The 24,171-nt window shown below is 44.5% G+C and overlaps 1 protein-coding gene across 1 annotated transcript; it reads right to left on the reverse strand.

Annotated features, from left to right (window-relative positions):
• Positions 1 to 13,796: 13,796 nt before the first annotated feature.
• On the reverse strand, positions 13,797 to 14,755 carry LOC149362760 (sulfotransferase 2A8-like). The gene has a single exon (XM_089569806.1). The coding sequence runs from the start codon at positions 14,748 to 14,750 to the stop codon at positions 13,797 to 13,799; it is 954 nt and encodes a 317-aa protein (XP_089425932.1). The 5' UTR covers positions 14,751 to 14,755.
• Between the last annotated feature and the right edge of the window lie 9,416 nt (positions 14,756 to 24,171).

The raw sequence follows: 24,171 nt of genomic DNA on the forward strand, positions 1-24,171 counted from the left end.
GTCAGTAGTAGACCATAAAATAGTGACGTCTACTGGAAAGAAAAAAAATAAATTTTCTTACGAAGGTGCAGGAAAATATATCATGAACCTTCAGATTGCAAGGCGAGCAGGCAACGCATAGGCCACAAAATCACTTTTTTTCTTTATTGTAGGCCACAAAATCACGTTACTTCTTGGTGAACAAAGGCGCACCTTTGTACGCGTTTCCTTACGGCTCTATGCTAATTAGTAGGTGTGTCATTAGAAAAGAAAAAAATCTTTAATGAACCTCGCAACAGAGCCCATGATTACAGTGCTTTTGCATTCAAAGCACATAAGCAGTCTTAAGTGACCTTCGCAATTTTCATCGCACCGGAATTGTACGGGGCTTTGGCATCTCTGGAACCTTCGTGCATCTTTCTTTTGCATAAGTGTCGCTGCGAATACTTATTATTTTCTTTGTGTTCCTATTTATTTGGTGAGCGCTGGAGTTCTTACAAGTTCTCTTCTTTCCTGTTATGTTTCCCTGAGCGAGGATAATATTTTCCAAATAATATTGCAGTTTGATAACATGGTAAATGGGTTATTTATTCTTAGAGATGTACAGTCTTTGTCAAAAGTTTAGAGCCCAGGGGGTTCATTTCTAAGCTTTATATTGGGACTCCGGGAGCATTCATGGAAGTCCTACCTATTGCAGGAGGCAGTACCAGAAATCTTCTCATGTCCAGGAAATTTGGAGCGCTAGAGATCCATTAAGAACGACACAGTGTGGCTGAAAAGAAAACCCCCTGGGCTCCAAACTTTTGACAAAGGCTGTACATGGACGATATGCTACCTTATGCAAGATATGATCTCAGTTTCTTATCGTAGTTGGCTCACAAAGATGCGTAGCTGTGCTGAGGTTCCCTATACCGGGTTTTTCACTTAAGAAGAGCTGCAATTTTTAAAAAGAGTTTTTAAAGTTGGAAGAACATTTTGTTCTGGATAGCATTGACAGCTGTGTTTCGCATCAGAATACAGCTAGTACGTGCTAACTACTAGGCTAGTTAGCTAACATTCTGTAGGTAACTTTTTAACTATAACACAGTCTATTTTTTTATTGAGTCGGGCCAAAACTGTCGGTAGTATACACATTAGTTTTTCGAATTTCAAAAAGGCAGATACTCTGGGCGGTGTTGGGCAGCAGAACTCGGTTTTTTGGACGAGTTACTTGCAGTGGAGGGTTTGATTTTGCTGAAATACGCTTTAAAGCTCATGTATATTGGTGCGATGTAGGCAGACTGTGTTCGGCCACAACGCCGAAGGGAACTGCGTTTTTGGAATTAAAAAAAAAAATGGACCGCATATTGCGGTGCGCTGCGTGGTTCTCAATAAATAAGAGGACTAACAGAATACTTGGAAAGTTACCTATTCAATATTAGTTAGCCAGCCTACTATTTCACAATTTTAGCTGTATTCTGATTCATTACACCCGTGACAATGCTATGCCAAATGCCAAAAAAAAATGCTCTTTTACCTCAAAAAGCCTATTTTTCTGAATTGCAGAACGTTTTAAGGAAAACACCTCTATATGCATAGAGTTTCAGGTAAATAAGATGAGGCTTTAAATACAAAATAAACAGCGAGCCCTACAAGAATCCAACTCGTGGAAGATCATACGCAGTCATGTTTACATGTAAAAATTTTTACAACCATAATTTTGTGAAAAAGAAGGAAAATTACCTGACTTTATTACGGAATATTCGAGAACGAAACATTTGATGTTAAAATTCGGAGAGATTGTTGGAAAACATACATTTCAGTGTTTAGCATCAAATAACTTTACGGTAATTGTTTTCTTTCAGTTTGAAAAATGGTTTGTGGCATTGAAAATTGTCATGCTACTTCGCGAGAGTGTGTAGTTGCGCGAAAAACTCTCAAATGTTCTCCTATTACAGGAGCCCGGTTAGGCATCGCTACAGTGAACAAACAGGTCACAGGTCACAACGATGGTTGCCAGATGAGCGCGGGGAAACCTTTTTTAGAATCAAGATGGTGCAGAATAAGCGGAACCACGCTAGACGTCGAGAAATTATTTTTGCTGTGCCGCTTAACGATGATGGCGTGGTAGCGCTCCTTCTATGAGCATCATGATCCTAACGGAACTATGTTTTCGAGCTAATCCCGGAGCCGTCGCGTTGCGTGTTGGGCAACTGAGTTACTTCCGTTGGGCGCTTCTAAGCGTGTAAAATTTGAGACGTGTAGCCGGTACTCACGTGACAGCTTTTTAAATCGAGCAGGTTTTATTTCAATCCTGTATTGACCAGACATTGAAAACATCGGAAAAAGTTTTAACTTGTAGAATTCCATCATTGTAATGCTCGCTTCAGTACAGAATTATCATACTTGACAGCGTTTTCTGAAAGAAATCAGGATAGTTGAATTAAAATGAGCTAACTTTGACTATTTCTTAACGTCCTTCTCAGTGTGTTTCTCAAGATAAAATTCCGCGCACGTCTTAAACTTTTTCATCTTCAATGCCAATTTACCCAATGTACGCAGGCGGCCTATGCTCCAGTGCCGCGTTTCTGCGGCAATGTTCTCAGCGCCAAGACGTGTTGCTCTGACGTCGTGTTTCTGCCACAGCATGGTCCTCGCCAACACATGCGCACATCTTTCTGTTACTACCGCCACATGCTCAAAGCAATACAATTAAGGCCAGCGCTCAAAGCGCATGATTTAACTGTATTGTGATCATGCGATCGACACACATCACATTAGCAGCCGAGGGGGGCTGCCCGAGTACTCTTCATTCATGCGGAGCATACACTAAACGTCCTGTCACTGAGCGGCTATCTAATACTGACAAATTCTAGACAAGCGCATTTTTCAATGTGAATTTGCCTGTGAACGCAATGTTTGCATATATGGTAAGATTCCACCATGACGATCAATATATCCGCAGACCTCCATTCGGGAGCCTTGCATTTGTTTGATATGCGAAGAAGACGATAACCACGCGCGACTAAGACGAAGATAAACATCATCATCATTATCCTCAAACATGCGCTTCAGGATCGTCGCGGTCCTTGTGTGTTTTCCGTGCTCGACCTGAATGGTCTCGGGCTGTTTTCGCCACTGCTCCCGTCGTCCCAGTTCTTTTCAATAAACCACCACCTAACATTTGGTACTGGTGCAAGTTATCATCCCTGGAACTCCGCAGCCGTATTCCCTCAACCACTGCGATGCCAGACGGCGTCCAACATCAGGCCAGCAAGTGGGCCCAGCTGCTATCGGTGCCGGCTTTCCAAGATTGGCTCACGTCTTACGACTGGCCACCACCATCACCTGTCGCCACCTGTCGCCGCCGCCACCACCTGCCGCCATCATCACCACCACCTGTCGCCGCCGCCACCATCTGTCGCCGCTCCGCGGACATACGCCGACGTCGTCGCCAGACCTTGGCCACCGACCTATCCTTCGCCTCCAGTACCTCTGCTAGCTCCGGCACCTTACTTTCGACCGGCTCAATGACTCAGCAATCCTTGGCGTACTACCGCCAACCTGGTAGATACGAGTTTATTTAGTGAAGGCTCGATAGAAGCTTTATAAAGTTGGACTTATTGTGAACTATAACAAGCGAATTCTATAAATATGTTTTGGCTGCAAACAGAGCAGGTTCACATAGTCAGGGCACGGAACAATTTCTATAAAATTAGATTCATGAAGGCTTTCGGAGATTTTTCAATAGAAGCTGTTTTGACAGCGAACGGAGCCAGTTTAACACAGAGAAGACATGAAAGAAGTTCTCTAAAGTTTGAGTCATGACGAATTCTGGCGGAGCCTCTTAAGGAGCAGTTGTCTAGACTACGAACAGAGAGTGTTCATGCAGGAAAGGCACGAAAAAAACTTGATAAAATTTTGCACATTGTGAAGTCTTACGGAATCAGTTCTATATAATTTCTTTTGCCTGCGAACGGAGCGAGTTCATGGAGTTGAGGTACGAAACAATCTTTATAGAATGGGACTCACTATGAAGACTTACGGTGGCAAATCTACAGACCTTATTTTGACTGGGAAGAGAGCGAGTTTATTTGGTGAGTGGACTAAATAAGCTCTATAGACTTTCCTTTATGTGAACCCTTACCGAACCATTCTAAAGAATCAGTCCTCCTGCGAAAAAAGCTAACTTCATAGTCAGGTTGCTTTAAATAATAGATTTTTAATTAACTGACACAATAGTCAGAGAGTTCCATTAAGGATTCTTGCAAATCATTAGGCACCCTATCCGTGTTCAAAAGCGACTCGACGTCAACTTTGCAAGAGTAGGTCAGTCTTGATTAGCAATTACAACACCAGGTCATAATTACGGCGAAATGGTCAACGTGATATATAGCGGCTGTCTCTTAAAAAGACGCGGATAAAGAAAAACAGATAAAGACAGACCTGGAGCACTTCAATTGAAAATGCTCGGACCAGAACAACATACACGTCGCTGCTAACATCTCCGATAACATTTAGGGTTATTTTGAAGCAAACAACAGGCGAAAGGAGTAGTCTTGTTCAGCTCTAGGCCGCAATTGTCTTCAAAAATCCGCGCGGGTAAGCGATAACTACTCGAGACTTTAAAAAACTCCAAGAAGGAAACTGTGGCACAGGCGACCGAGTGAATGCGTGTTTGCTGCATGTTTAGGCGTTCTTTAAAGATTGCAGCTTAGCGACTGGACGGCGGGACAAACTCCTCAATAAAGGGCGACCGCGAGGGGTTTTCACATCATAGTTTGCACGTTTGCTAGTAATCAGTGCCCGGTCTTGCAAGACGCCTACCTAGTGCACCTGTGCGTTGTTAGCATTGGTGAAGATTAGTTCTAGCTTTTCAAATGTGACAAAAGAAAGTTTTCTTGCGCCGGAGGCGAATTTGTTCTAAGACGTTTTGATGCCTTTTTGCGATAGCCATATGCTACCTGCAGGTTTTATGGCGCTATCAGCGCGGTGCGCTCACAAAGCTTCCAGTGCAAGTTCGTTCAAAATGGTGCTATGGTTGCGCTCGAAATAATATTCTGATCTGTGCGCTCGCCTAAAGAAAGTGGGAAATTTTGGCATGGTTTCTTTTTAAGTGGTATAAAGCTCTTAATTTATTCGGGCTAAAACATACACTATACTCCTCTATTCATTTTTACACAGCTCTGAAAGTGATCGTGCCGTAGCGTGAAGGCAAGAGGAAAGATTTCAACATGCTGCACACAGAAAAGTTTTGTATGCACTAAGAAGATATCTGTTTGCCTGAACAAAGAGAGCCTTAAATGACGCCTTGAACTATTTTTTTCTTGTTCAAGGGCTTGTAAAAGGTACATGTCTGGTTTAGCGAGGACCACCTGCCAGACCTAACATTTATGGCCTCCTCTAATCCTTCGAACGTATGTTCAATACGTAGGCCATCACTTAGTTGTCTTTAGCTGCGGTGCCATCTATACACATTAAGAAGAGAAAAGTTATTATTCTGCACAACTAACCGGGAGCGGATGTAGCGGAGGCCGAGTTACTTTATTAATAAAGACAATTCCAGGGCAGCAGCCTTGGTTAGCGCACTGTTTCATGTCGCAACGAAAGACATAATCTTTGCTCGAACAGTATTTCATCCAAAGCCTTGACACAAAGGTCAGCAGTTCAGATCAGATTCGATCTGCTAGCACATAACTTAAGCAGACTCACGCGTTCCCGACCCAAAGGCCCAAAGGTGGACCTAAAGGCGGTGCTCTTCTAGGGAGCATCGAGCTTATAAAGAACTTCGTGCAGCACACTCAAAGTAGCTCTCCGTGACACAGGTCGAAATCAAATAGCTCCTACCGCGGACTCACTCCGCGGGGTTAACGCCATGAGAAGTTGCGCCGGAACCGTGACGTCGTCGCAACGGATTTCACCCATGGCCGTAGGCAATGAGAAGAATAGGTCAATAAATGTGTGCATGAATTCGTGCAAGGTTAAAGTTCCCATCGCCGACGCATTTCCCCTGGCGTAGGAGTAAGAACTCGTGCATCACAGGGAAATCAGTCGGCCTCAAGACCACGTTGAGTGGCCGCGGTTCATCAAGTTGAACTTGCTGCTGGTGGTCGTGATCTAGCAAACACGTCGAACGTTTTTATCGAATTGTAAAATGATTCTAATTGTTACACCTGCCTTTCTGTAGCTTTGCAAGGAACATTGCAGGTATAGCTGAAAAGCTGCAAGGGTGTGTGATGTGACATCAGCGTTATACTCATCTTGGGAGGACCCGCCGCGGTGGCTCAGTGGTTACGGCGCTCGGCTGCTGACCCGAAAGACGCGGGTTCGAACCCGGCCGCGGCGGCCGAATTTCGATGGAGGCGAAATTCTAGAGGCCCGTGTGCTGTGCGATGTCGGCGCACGTTAAAGAACCCCAGGTGGTCGACATTTCCGGGGCCCTTAACTACGGCGTCCCCCATAGCCTGAGTTGCTTCGGGACGTTAAACCCCAATAAACCAAACCAAACCATCATCTTGGGAGAAAACCTGAGGTGGATAAAAATATCCCTAGTCAGATCCACAAACGCTGCTGTGCTACAGTACTGCCGTGCTATATTGCTATAGTACAGTAACGATAGCTACTGCTCCTTCGGGCATGCGTTCTGTGAAAACACGTAGTCTGCAATTCCATCTTCAGTAGACGCTATCCTCCGAAACGCAGGTGCAGAGATGACAACGTAGAGGAGTTTTATGTTATTAACGGGAGGGTGGTAGCTGTAGTAATTAAGCTCAACAGGAGGTAAAAGCTGAAGGCGCTGCAGGCTTACGCGCCTACATACAGCCATGATGGTCAGGTAGTCGAAAGCTGCTACGATCACGTGGAATTTGCAACGACAAAGCAAACGAACAGTACACTTCACTGATGGGTATTTGCAATGCGAAGGTAGGCAAGGAGCAGGCTGGCGACCGCCCGGTCGGCGAATGTGGGAATGGCTCTAGGAACGTCGGGGAGAGTTATTAGTAGAGTTCGCAGGTAGAAATCATTTTGCGGTTCACGAATACCTTCTCCCGCAAACGAGAGAAAAGGAAGTGGTTGTAGAAGAGCCCCAGTGGTGAGACTAAAAATGATATACACTTCATACTATGCGCTCACCTTGGAATCATGCAGGATTTGAAGGACGTCAGAAAGGTGCGATGCAGCGACCACAGGATGGTAAGGTCTCAAATTAGCTTAGATTTGAAGAGAGAACGGAAGCAACTAGGGAAGTGGAAGTGAAAGTGCATTAACGAGTTAGCGGCAAGAGGGAAACTACAGGAAGTCAGGATTTCACTACAGAGCATATATTCGGCTTTAACTGAGGAAGGCGATCCTAATAGACTGATGACGACGATGATGATGATTCTCAAATACGCCGCCTCTTAACTATATTACAACTATCAGGACGTTTCCAGGTTTTGTAGGCTACTGCCTATGTTTTAAACAACCCTTTCCTAATAATTTTATAACTGAACAATCATCCACGGTGTTTCCAAGTTTCCTTGGAGAGGATAGATAAAGTGGAGCTCTAAATGTGACGTAAGCTTGACGTAAATGTCACAAGAGATGCGTACAAGCACACGCAAGCGTTTATGTTGTTCAGTCTTCCTTGTTTGTTGTCCTAAGTGCGCAATATTTTTTTCATGAGACGAGTATGTAATTCAGCCCTGGGGTGGCGATATAATCTTCTTCTGGCACACGCGACATGACAGGGGTATAACAGAGTTTAAGAGGAGGAGAGGAAGAAATCCTGCATATCTTTTAGCAAAAGATGTGCGTGTTTGAGGACAACGTTTGCTTTACATACAGGATGTGAGAAATTGGCACCTTGATGTGATTTTCTGGTATATGGCGTCGGTCTCAGAATGTCCAAGCAGTCAGTTCTTTTGAAACGTAATTAATATGAAGGCACTGGTTACGTTTTGCTTCACGCTAGCGCTAGAATATATTAAAAGAAAGATGCAACTGTTGTGAGAGGTGGAACAGATTTTTGATGTCATGCAACTTTGTTTAGAACATGCTATTGCTGTACACGAATTAACCCAACTTAGATAAATTAAATAGTGGGGTTCCTTCTGAATAATTTGAAGATTTTAAACATTCCCTGGATTTAAATGGCCTACGCGAGCTACCCCAAGATAAGTCTTTTAATTCAATTCTGTACATGTTGGCACCGAAGATAGAAACATAGGGGTGCTCAAATCGGCGGCAACTTTTTGCACGTAGTTTATCCTGTCGCAAAGCGCTCATTGGGTAGTAGAGTGTGACCAGAAATGGTGTTGCGTTAAAGAAAGCATATGCACTATTTTTGATTGAAGTAGTTGCCAAAAAGAAATCATTCAGGCTGCTGTGGGCAATAAAATAGCTGAACGCTCTTTTGCGAGTCAAAAGTTTTTCTTTGCACCCCTGCCGAGTCCACGCCTGGCAACGGTCATCCATTCGCAACCTTCTAAGTGCAGGCCTCATAAAAGCTTCTTGCATGGCTGAAGAATGCCCTGAAAAAGATGAAAAAGGAAGAAAAGACGCACTGACGGGACCTAAAGTTTCATCCATTTTTATTCTGATCGCATTACTAATATTATGATCATCATCGTCATCATCATTATAATCATCAGCCTGACTACTCCCACTGCAGGGAAAAGACCTCTCCCATGCCTCTCCAATTAATCCTGTCCTTTGTAAGCTGAGGCCACCGTATCCCGCAACCTTCTTAATTTCATCCGCCCACCTCACTTTCTGCAACCTCCGACTACGTTTGCCTTTTCTTGGTATCCACTCCGTTATCCTTAAAGACCAGCGGTTATCTTGCCTTCGCATTACATGCCCTGCACAAGCCCATTCCTTCCTCTTGATTTACACTAGGATGTCATTAACCCTATTTTGTTCTCTCACCCACTCTGCCCGCTTCCATTCTCTTAACGTTCCACCTATAAGTTTTATTTCCATAGCCCGCTCCGTGGTCCTTAACTTAAGCTGAACCCTTCATGTTAGCCTCCACGTTTCTGCGTCATAGGTGAGTACTGGTAAGAAACAGCTGTTGTGTATTTTTCTCTTGAGGGATATTGGTAAACTGGCATTGATATTATGAGAGAACCTGCCATATGCGCTCCACCCCATTCTTATTCTTGGAGTTATTTCCCTCTCATAATCCGGATCTGCGGTCACTACCTACCCTAAGTAGACATATTCTCTTACTACTTCCATCTCCTCGCTACCAATGGCGAACGGCTGTTCCCTTGCTAGAATGTTGAACATTACTTTGGTTTTATGCATGTTAATTTTTAGCCCCACCGTTTTGCTCTGCCAGCCTAACTCATTAATCATGCTTTCCAGTTCATGTCCTGAGTGGCTTAGCAAGGCAATGCCATCAGCGAATCGCAAATTACTTAAGTATTATTCATTAACTTTTATCCCTGTTTTCATTTCTGGCCCCGGAATACTTCCTGCAAACAGGCGGTCAATAGCATTGGCGAGAAAGTGTCTCCGTGCCTGACACCTTCCCTTAATGGAATTTTATTGCACTAATATAGAGAGAGCTTTTTTTTGTCAGAGGAACCTAACCATCGAAAAGCTTGAAGTTAAAGACATGACATTATATGCGACCATCCCGCCCTCAGCCAGTGGATCATAAAACAGAAGCACAAGGCATCTGTTTGGCGCCTTGGCCATTTGATGTGTGGTGAGCTAGAAACGTGTGAAAATCACTGTCCAGAAACTAAGACATTAGACTCTTCGTATTACTGAACTTTCTTCAGGTTATCATTAAAGCACTGAACTCATTGTGTTCATGTTGGTTACGACATGCTATCAACCTTGTTCGCTTGGCTGGGGTAACTGATGAGCTTCGCTTTCACCTTTCTTGCGTAGCACTAATCTGCCTCGCCGTCCGGTGTAGCGCACTACGAACTGAGCTAACGATCTCTGACTTACCATTTTAGGAGGCTGATAGCAGGCCAGTCGCTATCCGGTGCTTCTGCGGCACCACAGTCGACGAGGCTACTGGCGGTGTTACAAGTAGCCGTCAAAGGCAGCGAAGCTGCCATGAACTGAAAATAATAACTGTGTGTTGTGGGAGCGGAGCCGTCGTGTGCGGTGGTTTTTGCTTCTCGAACGACGTCACTACGCAAGAGCGAATCAGCAGCGCACAGCGTGGGGTGGTCGGCTACTTAAAAAAGCAGCGACTGATGCATGATTGCAATCCGGTTGAGCGCACAATGAACAGCGTTGATGATTTCTGTTCTACCGTTCTAAGTAAGGGAAAGAGATAGGTTGTTTGATTCGTGACTTCTGAGTGCTGCGCTGGACTGCACTCCTACAATGGAAACTAAAGATGCTGGTCTTGTATACATGAATTCTCTCGCGTCATAGAACACGGGACAATGCTCGAGTGTAAAAAAAGGAGCTCGAAAAAGATGTGTAAGACATACATTGAAAGCTGGACTTTGCCCATAATTGCACTATTGGGAATAGCAGGTCAACAAGACAAGGCCTAGGCAGCCAAATATCATTGCGCTTTTCCGAATCTGGGGTAATCACCCTCAGGCTCAAAATGTCAATTTTGATTTGTTTTATTGGTTGTTACGTACCAAAGCGACTAAGGCTACGAGGAACGCTGTAGTGGAAGGCTCCGAATAAATTCAACCACCTAGGGTTTTGGCGTGCACTGACATCTCACAATACACGGGCCTCAACCATTCTGCCTAGATAAAAATTCGTTCGCCGCGGCTGGGATTGAAGCCGCGTCTTTCGGAACTGCTGCCGAGCACCTTAAGTACTTAGTCATCACGGCGGCTTAAAAGCGGAATTGGTCGCTGGTGATAAGGGCTTCATGCACACCATCAGAAAAGAAGGTGAAGGTCCTTATTAATGAATTAGAGGCACTACTGACTACCCTAGACATTTAAAATAACGACATGTTAGTCGATGACTTTAATATTGGTACCCAGCAATAGACAAATACGGTATATACAGGGCTATGTAACGCTTCTCTCTGCTTACGGTTAGAAGCCACAATCTCTTGTTTTACTAGTTAACAACGTTATGGAGCTAAACTTGTGCGTTCGTGCATAGATCATATGGAAACTCGTGCGGCGGGTACGGAAGCGCGTTCTGGCATTATGAAAAAATAATTAGCAGACGCCTACTTTTTAACAGCTACTGTCCTTGGTGGCGATGAGTGCAGTGTTGAACAGAATATGACGACGAGCTCTATTTTAAATTAGAAATAGGCTGATCGCCTAATCAATAATTATCACTGGGATTCATTACTGAGTTTCAATCATGTTGAAACGTACAGTAATTTAATTGAACAATTTCAGGCAATCTGCCGTTGCTCAGAAAAACATTTGCATAAAGAGTAGACGGCCACTTAAACCGCGAATAAATAAAATTATAATAAAAACAAGAAATCCGAAAAAAACTATTATCAGAAAAACGTAAACGAGACGCCTCTAATTTAGTTTTCTAAAAAAACAAGAGGCAAATCAAGCATAAGCTATCTGCTATAATGCGGAGAGAGAAAAATAATTATTTTGAAGAACAATTAAATGACTCTAAGAGGGATAAAAGAAAAACGTGGAATATAATGAACTCTTCAAGTAGAAATAAAAAAAAACCGTGGTATGAATGAATCTCCAGTCACTTCCCTAGAGGACAATTTGAAGATTGGAACGATGATTCTAACTAGTGTTTAAGAAGAAAAGCGCAGTCGCTTCGACAGCATGATACCGATCAAAGAAAGTGCAGAACTCTCCTTCCAATGTTAGGTACAGATCTTAGCGACATGGAAGTAAGGGAAGCTTTCAGTAGTGTCTCTTACAGGGCCGCCAGGGTATGATAGAATTCGGTCCAATGATCTCGTCATCAGTTACCATAAAGTGGATGCTGTTATATTTCACATTATTGCAGAAATGGTGCGCACTGGAAAAATTCCCTACCAAATGAAGGTCTCATCTGTAAGTCCAGTTTACGGACAGTGACTAGGGTGTCTAAAATACAGACCTATAGCCATTCTCCCCTGTCTTCCATGTGTGCTAGAGAAAGTGTTATTTAAGCGCTTATCATTATGTAATATTCACCACCTGTTATTCGAGCCTCAGCGCAGTTTTTTGTGAGCAAAAGTACCACAACACTGCTTGCAGATTTTGTGGACGATGTGAATGGAGCCAGAGACAATAACAAAGTTCTGCTAGCGATAATTTTAGACCTAAAAACCTGTTTGATACTATAGACTGTAATTTATTATTTAAAGCATTATCTCGCACGAGATTCCGCAGGCCACAGAGCCTACTTTTTCTGACTATTTCCAGGATAGACGAAAAATTCCTTATGCATTACTTCAAGAAAATTATGGAGTTCCAGAGGAATTCGTCCTAGGGCCTTATTTTTTAATCTCTACATAAATGGCCTGACACAGTTGCGCCTCATTTCAAATGTATATCATTATGCTGACGACTCGGCATAAATCCTCGCGAGATGAAACTATAATCAAGGCATGTTCTTGCTGCAGCAGAATATCTACAATGTAATCAATAATAATTTCACCTATCTTAAGAAAAGACGCAATTAATTTCGTTCCATAGTCCTCGCTGGAAAATTGTGTAATCCAAGCTCTAAATGCACGGTGAAAACAGGCTAAATTGTAAATCTACTGGTGTCGATACGCCTAGAAAAGTGAAGTATCTAGGATCGTTTTTTGACGAAGACTTTCCTTGAGCACAGCATAATGAATACCTCGAAAAACGATTAAAAACTGCTTCTAGAAGCATAGATGTTAAGATCAGTCCGAAGTACAGCATTACGTAGAATAATATTCAAAGTACAGGTATATGGAGGGACAGTCTCTGGGCAGGCTTCAGAATACAAGCAGAATGTCTTAAACGCAATATTATTAAGATAACATAAAATATTGCTTATGAAACCAATAAGAGCAACGAGGACATTGCGGTATTTATGAGAAAACATTCACTGCTTACGGTTCAGTAACTGAGGCTAAATATGAATTAAAAAAATATTCACGACCTTCGCCTAGTTTAAGGGTTTGGGGTACTAGAACTCTCCACAAATTGTGGCAAACAAACGAGGGCATTTCGCATTCTATTTTTCTTAAGTCAGATTGATGTGAATCCCGAAATAGCATTCATAGCGAAAGCCAATCGTAAAGTATATGAATGGGTTTCATATAATGCACAGTAAACAAAATTAAATCCGTTAAACGTTCTTTTTTTTTGCTTCAAAGCGTGCTTTCTGTTGTAATTTTGAAGGTTGTTAGGATGACGTGCAAAATGCAGGTTGTTTTTTCTAACACTGGGTATCGGTTTCTTATGTACCAAGAGAGTTCTTTATGGCATACGTTCGCTCTTTCATTGCAGTGTTTTTGTCGTTGTCTGCTATGCCGAAGCTTGATGTCAGACAGAGTTTTTATAGTTTCGCTCTTTCAATACTTCTACGACGAATGGCTGTGCATGCTTTTGATATGTTTAGTAGCAGGTAGCCTAAGCTTGTCATTAGATTTGGACGCAGAAGGTAGATTTTTCTCATTTCATTTGTTTGTTTAATTTCTTAGCTTCTTTCACCTGCAGTGAATGCATATGACATTTTAGTTTGAATTGTTCGAACGAACAAATGTTTCTTAAAAAAAAACGGAGATCTGTGCTCTATTTATGCAAATGTATCTTGCCTAGACAAATGGACTGAACTGGCCGCATAGAAGCTTTATGCTTCAGGGAACAGGTACAGATTATGATGTGATACTGGATTTAATGATGAAATTACAAATTACAACTTTCGACTATGGGGAGAAAGAATGGCCGGATACTAGTTCAAGACGCTGAAAGCGCGATCGCCTCTGCTCGAATATCCTCCCATAGTTTCATGAATGAGGCCTTATCGCCTTCTTGTTGTATTTTATTTTCTAATCGAATCAGCAGATCAGGCGTGAAGAAATTCTTCCAGCTCCCTACCTTGGCTTCTTTGACCAACGCATATTTGCTCTTGTCTCCGTCGACACCACGTTTGCTGCGCAATTTGTTTCGCTTGAACAGATTATCCCATTCAGGAATCTGGTTTCCCTCTAAGTCGAACACAATGACCTTCCTCATGTGTTCTGCTTTCGACCATTCCAGAATATTCTGAAGCATTTGATGATCACTTTCCAATGCCCGGCCGTAACACTCGCCAAGGAAGTGACCCAATCTGAGTATCACGTCTCGGATGTTCTTCTGAAGCTCTTCATATGTTAGGAAGAAGACGTTTGACTCGCTCTTCAAGGCGTATCCTGACGCAACGTGTTCGAAGTAGTCCCCGTAACCGAGGTCACCTTCGATGAAAGGATCGAAGAACTCTTCGAAGGTGCCGTCTTGAAAATGGACAGTGGCGAGTTCTGACGTCATGCGGTAAAGCGATGCGCAGACGTCCCACGGGTTACGAGTCATGTATATGTATTTGGCCGCTTTGTTCATAGTCTCCCGTTGAAGTGGTTGATGCGTGTGGAAGAGCTTGACGGGTAGAGGTGAGCTCCAGTTGGTGCAGTCCATGTATTCTATTGCGCGATAGTTGCGTGTGAATTCACTGTAGTTCCTTATCGGCTCTCCAGCGTTGAGAATCAACTGCGTTATGTACTGTATCCAGTGGGACCCACTTTTGGGGTACGTACATTGCACGACATTTCCGTTATCTGCACGGAATGAGAGGCTCTTTCTGAAGATGTCACGGTCAAGAAAAGGGCACCTTGGCACACCATCGATGACTTGGCGGTAGGGTCTTCGGCGCGCCATCGCCGCGAAGTCCCGGGTGTGTAGCGCCCTGAAGTAGAACCATACCCGTATATGTTAGCCCCGATTCTCTGCATTCTTATTCGACATGCCTTATCAACGCTCCAAAGAAAAAAATTTCACGACGGGAAGGCAGGGGAACGCCGCATAAGCAATAGCACCTCCTTTAAATTCTGGCACAGTTTATTGACTCAAATTTCATCGCTGGAAATTAATACGCAGTGGAATAACTTACACATGCCCCTTTTTGTAATATGAGCCGCAAGCGCATGTGACTAGCATAGAGCGCACACAGCGGATTTTTGTGCACGCTTCACGAGCGGAACTTCATAAATAAAAAGATATCACTGTAGAAATAGCGTACACTTATGTTTCAATACCGACAGCACCCACGGAACACACACTTGAAGAAGCTTTGATGAGGACGCACAAAAAGAAGGATTATTCCGCTTTAGAAGAATTTACTTTGCCAAAAGTCCCATAATAAGCTACCTGAAAGCCTGCAAGCGGTTGTTGCGCTTAAGACCTGAGAAAAACACGCAGCACTCTTTGCATTGCACTCCCACGTGGCCGTACATTCTTAATAGGAGCGTTTGGGGATACCATTGCGCAGTATTGAGGGTTAGTTGGTATGGTATGGCACGGAAATCAGGCTCTAGCACCAACCACTGTTCCAGTCCCGAAAGCTTGTGGGAAAGAAAGCTGAGGCCTGAAAAAGCAAAGCTGTGCGCTTTAAAGGCGCGTTCACACTTGTTCAAAAACCTGGCGAGCGAAGCGGATTCGCTCGCCGGAAAAACTGGGACCTGTTCTCTTCTGTTTGCGCCCGGACAAGGCGGAACCGCCGTGGCGCTGCTGTTTCTCCCTTCTCCGTACCATGTCGCCTATCGTGGCGTACACAGATATAGCGAAAAAAGAGCATAAATTTGCGCTATCTACGTGCCATAAGCGCATGCATGCTTACATACGCTATACGCAGGCACATTTACACCTTTAGTTCAATGTACGCTATCAGAGATGCAATGACAGATTCAGCCTAGTGGCGCCATCTGGTTGTCAGGACGGCAACCATTACAACAAACCGACTCTCGTCTTACGCCTAGCAGCGGCAGAATAGCTACCACGAATAAAAATAAAGCAAATTTATCTCTTATACGTTATCTTACAAGGCGAGGTGAGACGAATGGTGAGAGGAACCGGTTCGTTACTTCTAAGAATTACATTTATTGTGCTACAGCCTGGCACAAGTTGAAGAATAAAACGAGACATCCGACTTCACGTGCAATAGAATCAGAACATCACGCCTTACGTAAGCGCATCAAACAAAAATTATGCTCCAGATATGTGTGAAAAGTCACCGCAAAAGCCAACAGAACCGCACCCACCTGTTGGACTGGGTAGTACAGATGCCGTCCGCGGAGAGGACTGTGCTTCTTATATCCACACTCAGGTCAGACGTAATGACATGAAATGTACTTCATCATTGAGATTTATCTGGAAGCAAATAAGGGCCAAGGGGACAAATTTGAGAAACGACCAGGAAGAACAGTCCTGCCATCTTTTATGCTTGTACACTTGCATTTGCGTGAATGCTTGTGGTGGGATGCATTTATATTGTTCTGAATATGGGTCCCTTCGATGGACTTGTATGCTGTTAATTTGTGGAAATAATTTGTTTGCCGTTGGAGTTGCTTGTATTCTAGTTCATATCATATGAAGGAATTTTGTGTTTTTTTTGTTATTTTGTGATTGATTTTATTGTCTAGAAGCTTCACGTTGGCTGTGATAGCCTCCACAGCAGAGGTCTCCAGACCACGAGATGTTTGTAGCACATACGCTGCTTAGTCCATTCTTATCTATACGACAGTGGCCCTGCTACTGTCGTACTTAAGGCTGCACCCTCACCGAGTGGAAAACTAAATTATTAAGCATGAGACATGCTTATGCCCTAAGAAGACTCCATCGCAGAGATTAGGACTAAATATTGTTACGTGACGTCAAGCCGGTAAAGACAGGAGTACGTGATAGATTTCGATGGAATGATTTAATGGCGGTGGGCCTAGCGCGAGCACTGTGTCCACTGCCCACTTTGTCGTCTTCTAGTCCGTGACACTACCCGGGGCTACCCTGGGATGGTCCCGATTGCGCGAAGTAGAAGGACCGTAGTGACGATGAAACGCAGGACGTGAGGATGGGCATGACAAGAGAGATGAACACGGGAGAAGAAGACGCAGGGCTTGCCGTCACGATGGAAGAGACGAGCAGATAATCGGATGAGTGCTGGTCCTGGAAGCTGCCGGGCCATAGGTCACCATGAGCCGACGGCCCAAGTCCAGGGGCGCACCTCACGGCATAGAAGCGGGCTGTGTGCTCACGTGTCTTGGGTTGGTCGGGTCGTAGGGTCTGGGCAGGACGGTCACTTCGTCGTGTCTTGAGGTCGGGGGGGGGGGGGGGGGGGTGAACGGCGCTGGGGCGAACGGCGAAGTCGGTTCTGGTAAGGCGCCCTGGGGCACAGCCGGGCGGTGCGGACCAGGAACACAAGGCCGACGACCACGGCAAACGCAGCTCGCCCAAGCTTCACGACCAGAGCGGCGATGATTCCCGAGCACTTCGCACCAATGTTACCTTACGGCAAGGTGATGAAGACAGAACTGCATGATGGATGGCGATGGAATGATTTAATGCCGCCGTGCCAAGCACGAGCACTCCATGGTGTACAACTGCCCATTTTGTCTTCTAGTCGATGACAATGTATTAAACATAATGACTTCAGCAAGAAAAAAAACAGGAAAGCATCCCAACAGAACTGCAAGGGCAATAAGGGGCGCACTGCACACGCCCGAGTTTTATAATACAAATGAAGCTATGTTATTCTCAGATTTCATTGCACACAAAATGCTTCAAACAAGCTTACCTGCTTAAGAAGAGAATACGAGACTGTTAAACATCAGAGTTAAACGTCCGGTTTAAACGTCACAAAGGGACATGGGCTACGAGGGTCGCCATAAGAAAGGTGTCTGCATTTATTTCAACCACCTCAGTCTTATTAACATGCACTGACATCACAAAGTACCCGAACGCATTGCATTTTGTCCCCGTCGACACGCGGTCGCCGCTGTCAGGACCGACGTTGGATCCTCCGGCTCGGCAGTCAAGCGCCCTAGCCACTGAGCCACCGCGGTGGGGTGCCACATACTGCAAGCTGATTTCTTTTATAAAAGAGAAGGTGTCCTTGGAGAGGCTCTGGCACTTTCTCTTCATTATTCTGCATCAAAGTTCTGCTACAGCCCTGGCACCGGTCCATGGGTGCCATGCGCATGTAAATTTTTTCTTCCTCGTTTAATCTGAGTTTTCCTTCTTTCTCACTTCTCATGACTGATCTACAGGCGGGGATTGATAGCGGCTGCTTTGATGGCAGCCGACAGACTTTTGCCTTTCCAGCACCGATTTCCTGCATCTGTTATGGTATCTACAGGGCATAGGCAGTGGAGTGTAATAAGGTACCTTATTCTGCACAGCTGTGCCCCAAAAAGCCCAGCGGGCGGCGTAAGCACCTGTGGGTAAAAATGAGAACGCGAATTTGGGACGCTACCAGCTATCGTAGAGACGGTTTCTAGGTGGGCATACCAAAAAAAGTACGAACAAAAAGCCTACTGGGTGACCTGCAAAGCAACAGGCGACGACGCTCCGCCCACTGTATTTGCACACTCTGCTGAAGAGATCATACACACAATCAAAAAACCTGAAATCCTCCCCCTGTGTCATTAACGATTTACACGCGCACAGGCCACATTGTAGGATCATGCAAACGAACTTGGGTAGCGAGGCCTGTTATTTGGCCTGCATTTTAGTGCGCTAGGGCTGAGACCTCCAATCGCCAAATTCGCACTGTCTACCTGGAGACACGGGTTGCTAATTTCGTCACTGTCTTTCGGCCTGCTCGTCTAGGGGGCCCCTGGGAGCCAGGTGGGCCGTTTAGGTCACGTAACTTTGTGAAGTCATCGCACCCTGCAGACCGGATTGATTGCAAACTGCCCACTGTGGCAAGAAACAGTTCAGATTTTGATTGGCCGCGCGAGTTTGCTCGGGCAGAGCAACCTGGGCCCCAAAAGTCCACCGCTGGCAGCACTTGCCCACTGAGGGCAGTGGCACCTCGTTTAACCGCTGCACCACTGCTCCAGGAGTGGTATGAGGACTCCGAACACTGTATCATGACCCCCGCTGGCCAATTTCGCCAATTTTTCTCTGAAGCATGCTGAATTTGAAAACCGAGCCTTGAACCCAAACCGAAGTGAAAACCGAAGTGCTAGCGCATCTAATTTGCATGTTGGCTAACCACGCTGAATTTTCCGGGATTTTTCATTATCGTTTCTGATTTATGGTTTACTGGGTTTGACATTCTCGGGCTATGAGGGACGCCGTAGTGAAGGACGACGAAAATTTCGAACACGTGGGGTTCTTGAACATGCACTGACATCGTGCATTACACGGGCCTCCAGAATTTCGCCTCCATCGAAATGCGACCTCCGCGCAGTGATCAAACCAGCGTTGTTCGGGTCAGTAGCAGAGCAACATAACCACTGAGCCACTGATCTTTGTTTCTTTTTGTGGCCTGGCAAAAGCGCTTAACTTTGAGTCGCATCTGAGAAACTGAAGACAGCGCTATAAGGAAGACAACAGGGTGTAGAGACGGCACGAGAAGAAAGAATTTTTTATTTAACTATATACTGATCGTTTGCGCTGGCGACTGGCTTTTTGCTCCAAACCCAAAACTCGTTTAAGTGAGGACTTTAAGCAGACTTCCCGCTGCTGCCTGCACTGTCCTCACCACGTCCACGCTCGCATCCAGTGATAAACCTGAGGGTGAAACTACCTCTTTTACCAGACAGAATTATAGAATTTTCTACACCTATTATAGAAGAAGCTACTCAAACTGACAGCTTTTAGATCACTGTATTTAACTCTTAAATGCGTAAATGCGTAAAGGAGAAAATTACTACTACGCATTCATCCAAGCGCAGCCATGCGGCTACAGAAAAGAGCTATATAGGTTCCACAGAAACTTCGTAGTCAAAGAATAATTCGTCCTGGTCCGATGTTCAAACCCGGGACCACCACTTCACCGGAGCAGTCGCTCTACCAATTGAGCTAACCGGTACGCAAGCTTATAATAGGGCTAGAACGAATAGATGAAAAACTCGAAGTGGAGGGAGTGCGGCCAAAAATTTCAGGGGAATCCTTCAAGGTAAAGTAAATTTCTCATGAGGGAGCAAACTACTCATTGGCATCCACCAAAGCGTAGCCATGCGGCTACAGAGGAAAGCTATACAGCTTCCACTGTAAACTGGCCCGTGCACTGACACCGCACAGTACACGGGCCTCTATAGTTTCCCCTCCGTCGAAATTCGCCGCCGCGGCCGAGATCTAACCGGCGTTTTCGGGTTTTTCTTTTTAGGATTTGAGAAGTAGATTACTGAAAGATGCACAGCGCCAGACAAATTAGAGCGCAGAACAAGTAACATTGGTCAAACTCTGACTGGTGCACCGTCTGTTTAGAGCTAGCGACGGATGCGACCCTTATAAAAATGGTCTATAGACTTTCTATAGACTTTTTATAGACTCTATAGCCATCCTATAGACTTTTCTTTTCGTCTATAGACAGTCTATACAAAATCTATGGACTAAAGTCTATAGCTGCTTCAATTTCCTTTTGTCTATAGGCGGTCTATAGACTCTCTATAGACTAAGGTCTATAGCCGCCTCAATTTCCTTTTGTCTATAGACTGTCTATAGACCCTCTATAGACTAAGGTCTATAGGTGCCTCAATTTTCTTTCGCCTATAGACTGTCTATAGACTCTCTATAGACTAAGGTCTATAGCTGCCTCAATTTCCTTTTGTCTATAGACTGTCTATAGACACCTTTTAGACTAAAGTCTATAGCTGGCTCAAATTTCCTTTTGTCTATAGACTTTCTATAGACACTTTATAGACTAAAGTCTATAGCTGACTCAATTTCCTTTTGTCTATAGACAGTCTATAAACTCTCTATAGACTGAAGTCTATAACTACCTCCATTTCCTTTCGTCTATAGACGGTCTATAGACTCGCTATAGCCTAAGGTCTATAGCCGCCTCAATTTCCTTTTGTCTATAGACTGTCTATAGACTAAAGTGTATAATTGCTTCAATTTCCTTTCGTGTATAGACGGTCTATAGACTCGCTGTAGACTAAGGTCTATAGCCGCCTCAATTTCCTTTTGTCTATAGACTGTCTATAGACTAAAGTCTATAATAGCTTCAATTTCCTTTCGTCTATAGACTGTCTATAGACTAAAGTCTATAATAGCTTCAATTTCCTTTCGTCTATAGACGGTCTATAGACTCGCTATAGACTAAGGTCTATAGCTGTTTCAATTTCCTTTTGTTTATAGACTGTCTATAGACTAAAGTCTATAACTGCTTCAGTTTCCTTTCGTCTATAGACGGTCTATAGACTCGCTATAGACTAAGGTCTATAGCTGCCTCAATTTTCTTTTGTCTATAGACTCTCTATAGACTAAAGTCTATAACTGCTTCAATTTCCTTTCGTCTATAGACGGTCTATAGACCAAGGTCTATAGCTGCCTCAATTTCTTTTCGTCTATAGACGGTCTATAGACTCTCTATAGACTACGGTCTATAGCTGCTTCAATTTCCTTTTTCTATAGACGGTCTATAGGTTCTCTATAGACTACAGTCTACAACTACCTCAATTTTCTTTCGTCTATAGACTGTACACTATAGATAGCCTACTGCCTATAGACCAGTCTAACAATCGTAATTTTATCTAACAATGTTCGATACACTGACTTTCGACTAAGTCCAGAACAATGTCAATTTCTTTTTGCACTGCATGTTGAAGGGACCTGCATCTAGTGACCGCAACAATGTCGGGAGACCCCCACCTCCTTCGCTATTACGGAAATTAAAAAGTATTGGTTGGTTGGTTGGTTTATGGGGTTTAACGTCCCAAAGCGACTAAGGCTATGAGAGACGCCGTAGTGGAGGGCTCCGGAAATTTCGACCACCTGGGGTTCTTTAACGTGCACTGACATCGCACAGTACACGGGCCTCGAATTTCTCCTCCAAAGAAATTCAGCCGCCGCGACCGGCATCGAACCCGCGTCTTTCGGACCAGCAGCCGAGCACCACAGCCACTGAGCCACCGCGGCGGCTAAAAAGTATTGCGTAAGCCCATTACAGCACTCTCCAGTATATTGTTTTCAGGAGCATTGACAAGTTCCTTTTCGTTATACCGTGACGTATATTGTCAATACAATTAGATATTTAATGATAACAAGTAAGCCAAGGAAAGGCAGCCATTCTTGAAGTAAGTGCGCCCGCAAACTGTACTACATCGAACGAATGCGCTATCCCTTAAAGGAATCGCTCTACACAATTCCATTCCGTCTTTCGATCGTTGCTGTCCAACGCGCTGAAATCAGAAACATCTCATCAACGGTTCTACATTTCTCTTTAAAACGTCCTGAAAATAAAGGGGGAAATACGGGTGCGAGAATTCAAGGAAGCGCCCATCCCTTAGAAACATCTTAGATTAATCTCAAAGACCCTGGTCCTCTGTGCGATTAACATCTGCCATTTCTACCTTTGCAGTTTGTATTCACGTGAATAAGTGCTGCGACGCAACAATCACAAAGCCAGTATTTTTTCGTTCCTACCCTTGCACCTGTTGCTTCGGAGCCAATGACACGCTGATGTGGCGCATATTAGTTTTGTAAACACGAAGACACGCAAAAAAGACTTCATGCTACGCAACCTTATAATTATTATTTGATAACTGTACCACATACTATTCGGTGGGAGATGCGGCGCGTATACCGACAAGAAGTGAGATTTCGGTTCTGTTTTCACGAAAACAATAACATTTTTAGAGGGTAAGCGAAGAATTTATGCTTATAAACCAATTGCCTTCAGTGGTCTTGGATATCAGATCAAGCTGCACACGGCAAGAGTGCGAGCGATAAAGATACGACCGTGAAATGGGTTTCTGTTTCACGTTTTACCCATTTTACCGCGAGACGGCGGAAAATCATTCGGGCTGCAAACAACCCTGTGCGTGGCTGCATCAATGGCGTTGGCATGTTTTTCGCGGATTACGTTTTCTTCAAAATCCAGCTTCATCGTCCGCTTACGGTAAGTCTACACGTTTATATTTTATTCATTTGGTCTCCTAAACCACTCTAAGCAGAGCTGTGTGTGCAGAACAGATTATGTGCGCAGTTACAAACTTCCTATCTTCGTTTCTAAGGCGGAAGCCATCGGGTTCTAGACTAATGCCGCTTATCTCTGTTCCGCTGTCTTTACTAACGCGCCGAAAGGCAGTCTGTGCGATGCCCTTGATGATAAGCCGCTCCTCGCGAGCTGTCTACTAGGTTTTTCGTGTTTCAAGGTAGATGCGCGGCCAGAAATGTCGTTAGCCGCCTGTGAATGACGGCCGAAATGGAACTGTGTGTTAGTTAGCGCCGTGTGAGCTCAATTTAATTTGCACCTCCGAAAACGTACTTACATACAGTCTAGTTCAGTGGTGGATTACATTTATTTTCTTATCTTTGTGTTATCGCCTGTCTGGACCATGGAGTGCTGTTCTTTTTGAGGTGTGCATTGCTTGCTACGTATGGACGCTCGCTCGGTGCGCGTCGTGGACGCCGACGATTCAGCAAAGGTGTCTTGTAACGCTATAGACTGGAGCGCGAGACGTTTGTCAAAGTTGTACTCAAGCGGCGCTGGAGGAATGCTTGTAGTGTGATGGGTGAATAAAATTCGTTGCCGGCGCGAATGGCCGGCGTGCTCAAACATCGCGAAGAACCCACGAGCTCCATCCCATCTCCCCTTCGTTGCACACGTATGGATTCGTCCGTGTCTGTCATCAGAGCCGTTGGCCGCCGCCGCTGGCTTGCGGGCGCTTCATTTTGAAAGCTGGGTAAAGGTCGGCTCGACAAGAGGTGGCTTACATTTCGTTCCGAGTGGTTCGTTCATGAATCCCGCTCACGCGTGCACAGATTTCTAGAATACCATTTGCGCGAGAGGCAAAGTATGTGTTTCTGATTTCAGACTGCTGCGTTACGAAAGCGCCGATGTGACTGGCCGCTTATTTGCGCCTAAACTTAAATTAAGCTCTCGTGTTATTATAGCTGCGCCTGTTGAAGGCGTTAATTGTTTCATTGAAATACTTCCTACTTTGAGCACGTTCAATGCTTTCGCTGATTTTTCTAGCAGCGTTGGGTTAGGCTGCCTCCATGCAAGAAACACACCTCTTTACTACGCTGTTGGAGCTGCACTTGAAGGAAAAACTAAGTGAATTTCAGACGGTATTTTATCGTGATAGTAATTTGCTGTCTCAACCTCGCGACTGCTTTTGAAACGGCG

The sequence above is a fragment of the Amblyomma mixtum genome, chromosome 2 (genome assembly GCF_055824585.1).
Source record: "Amblyomma mixtum isolate Tamu chromosome 2, ASM5582458v1, whole genome shotgun sequence".
NCBI lineage: Eukaryota > Metazoa > Arthropoda > Arachnida > Ixodida > Ixodidae > Amblyomma > Amblyomma mixtum.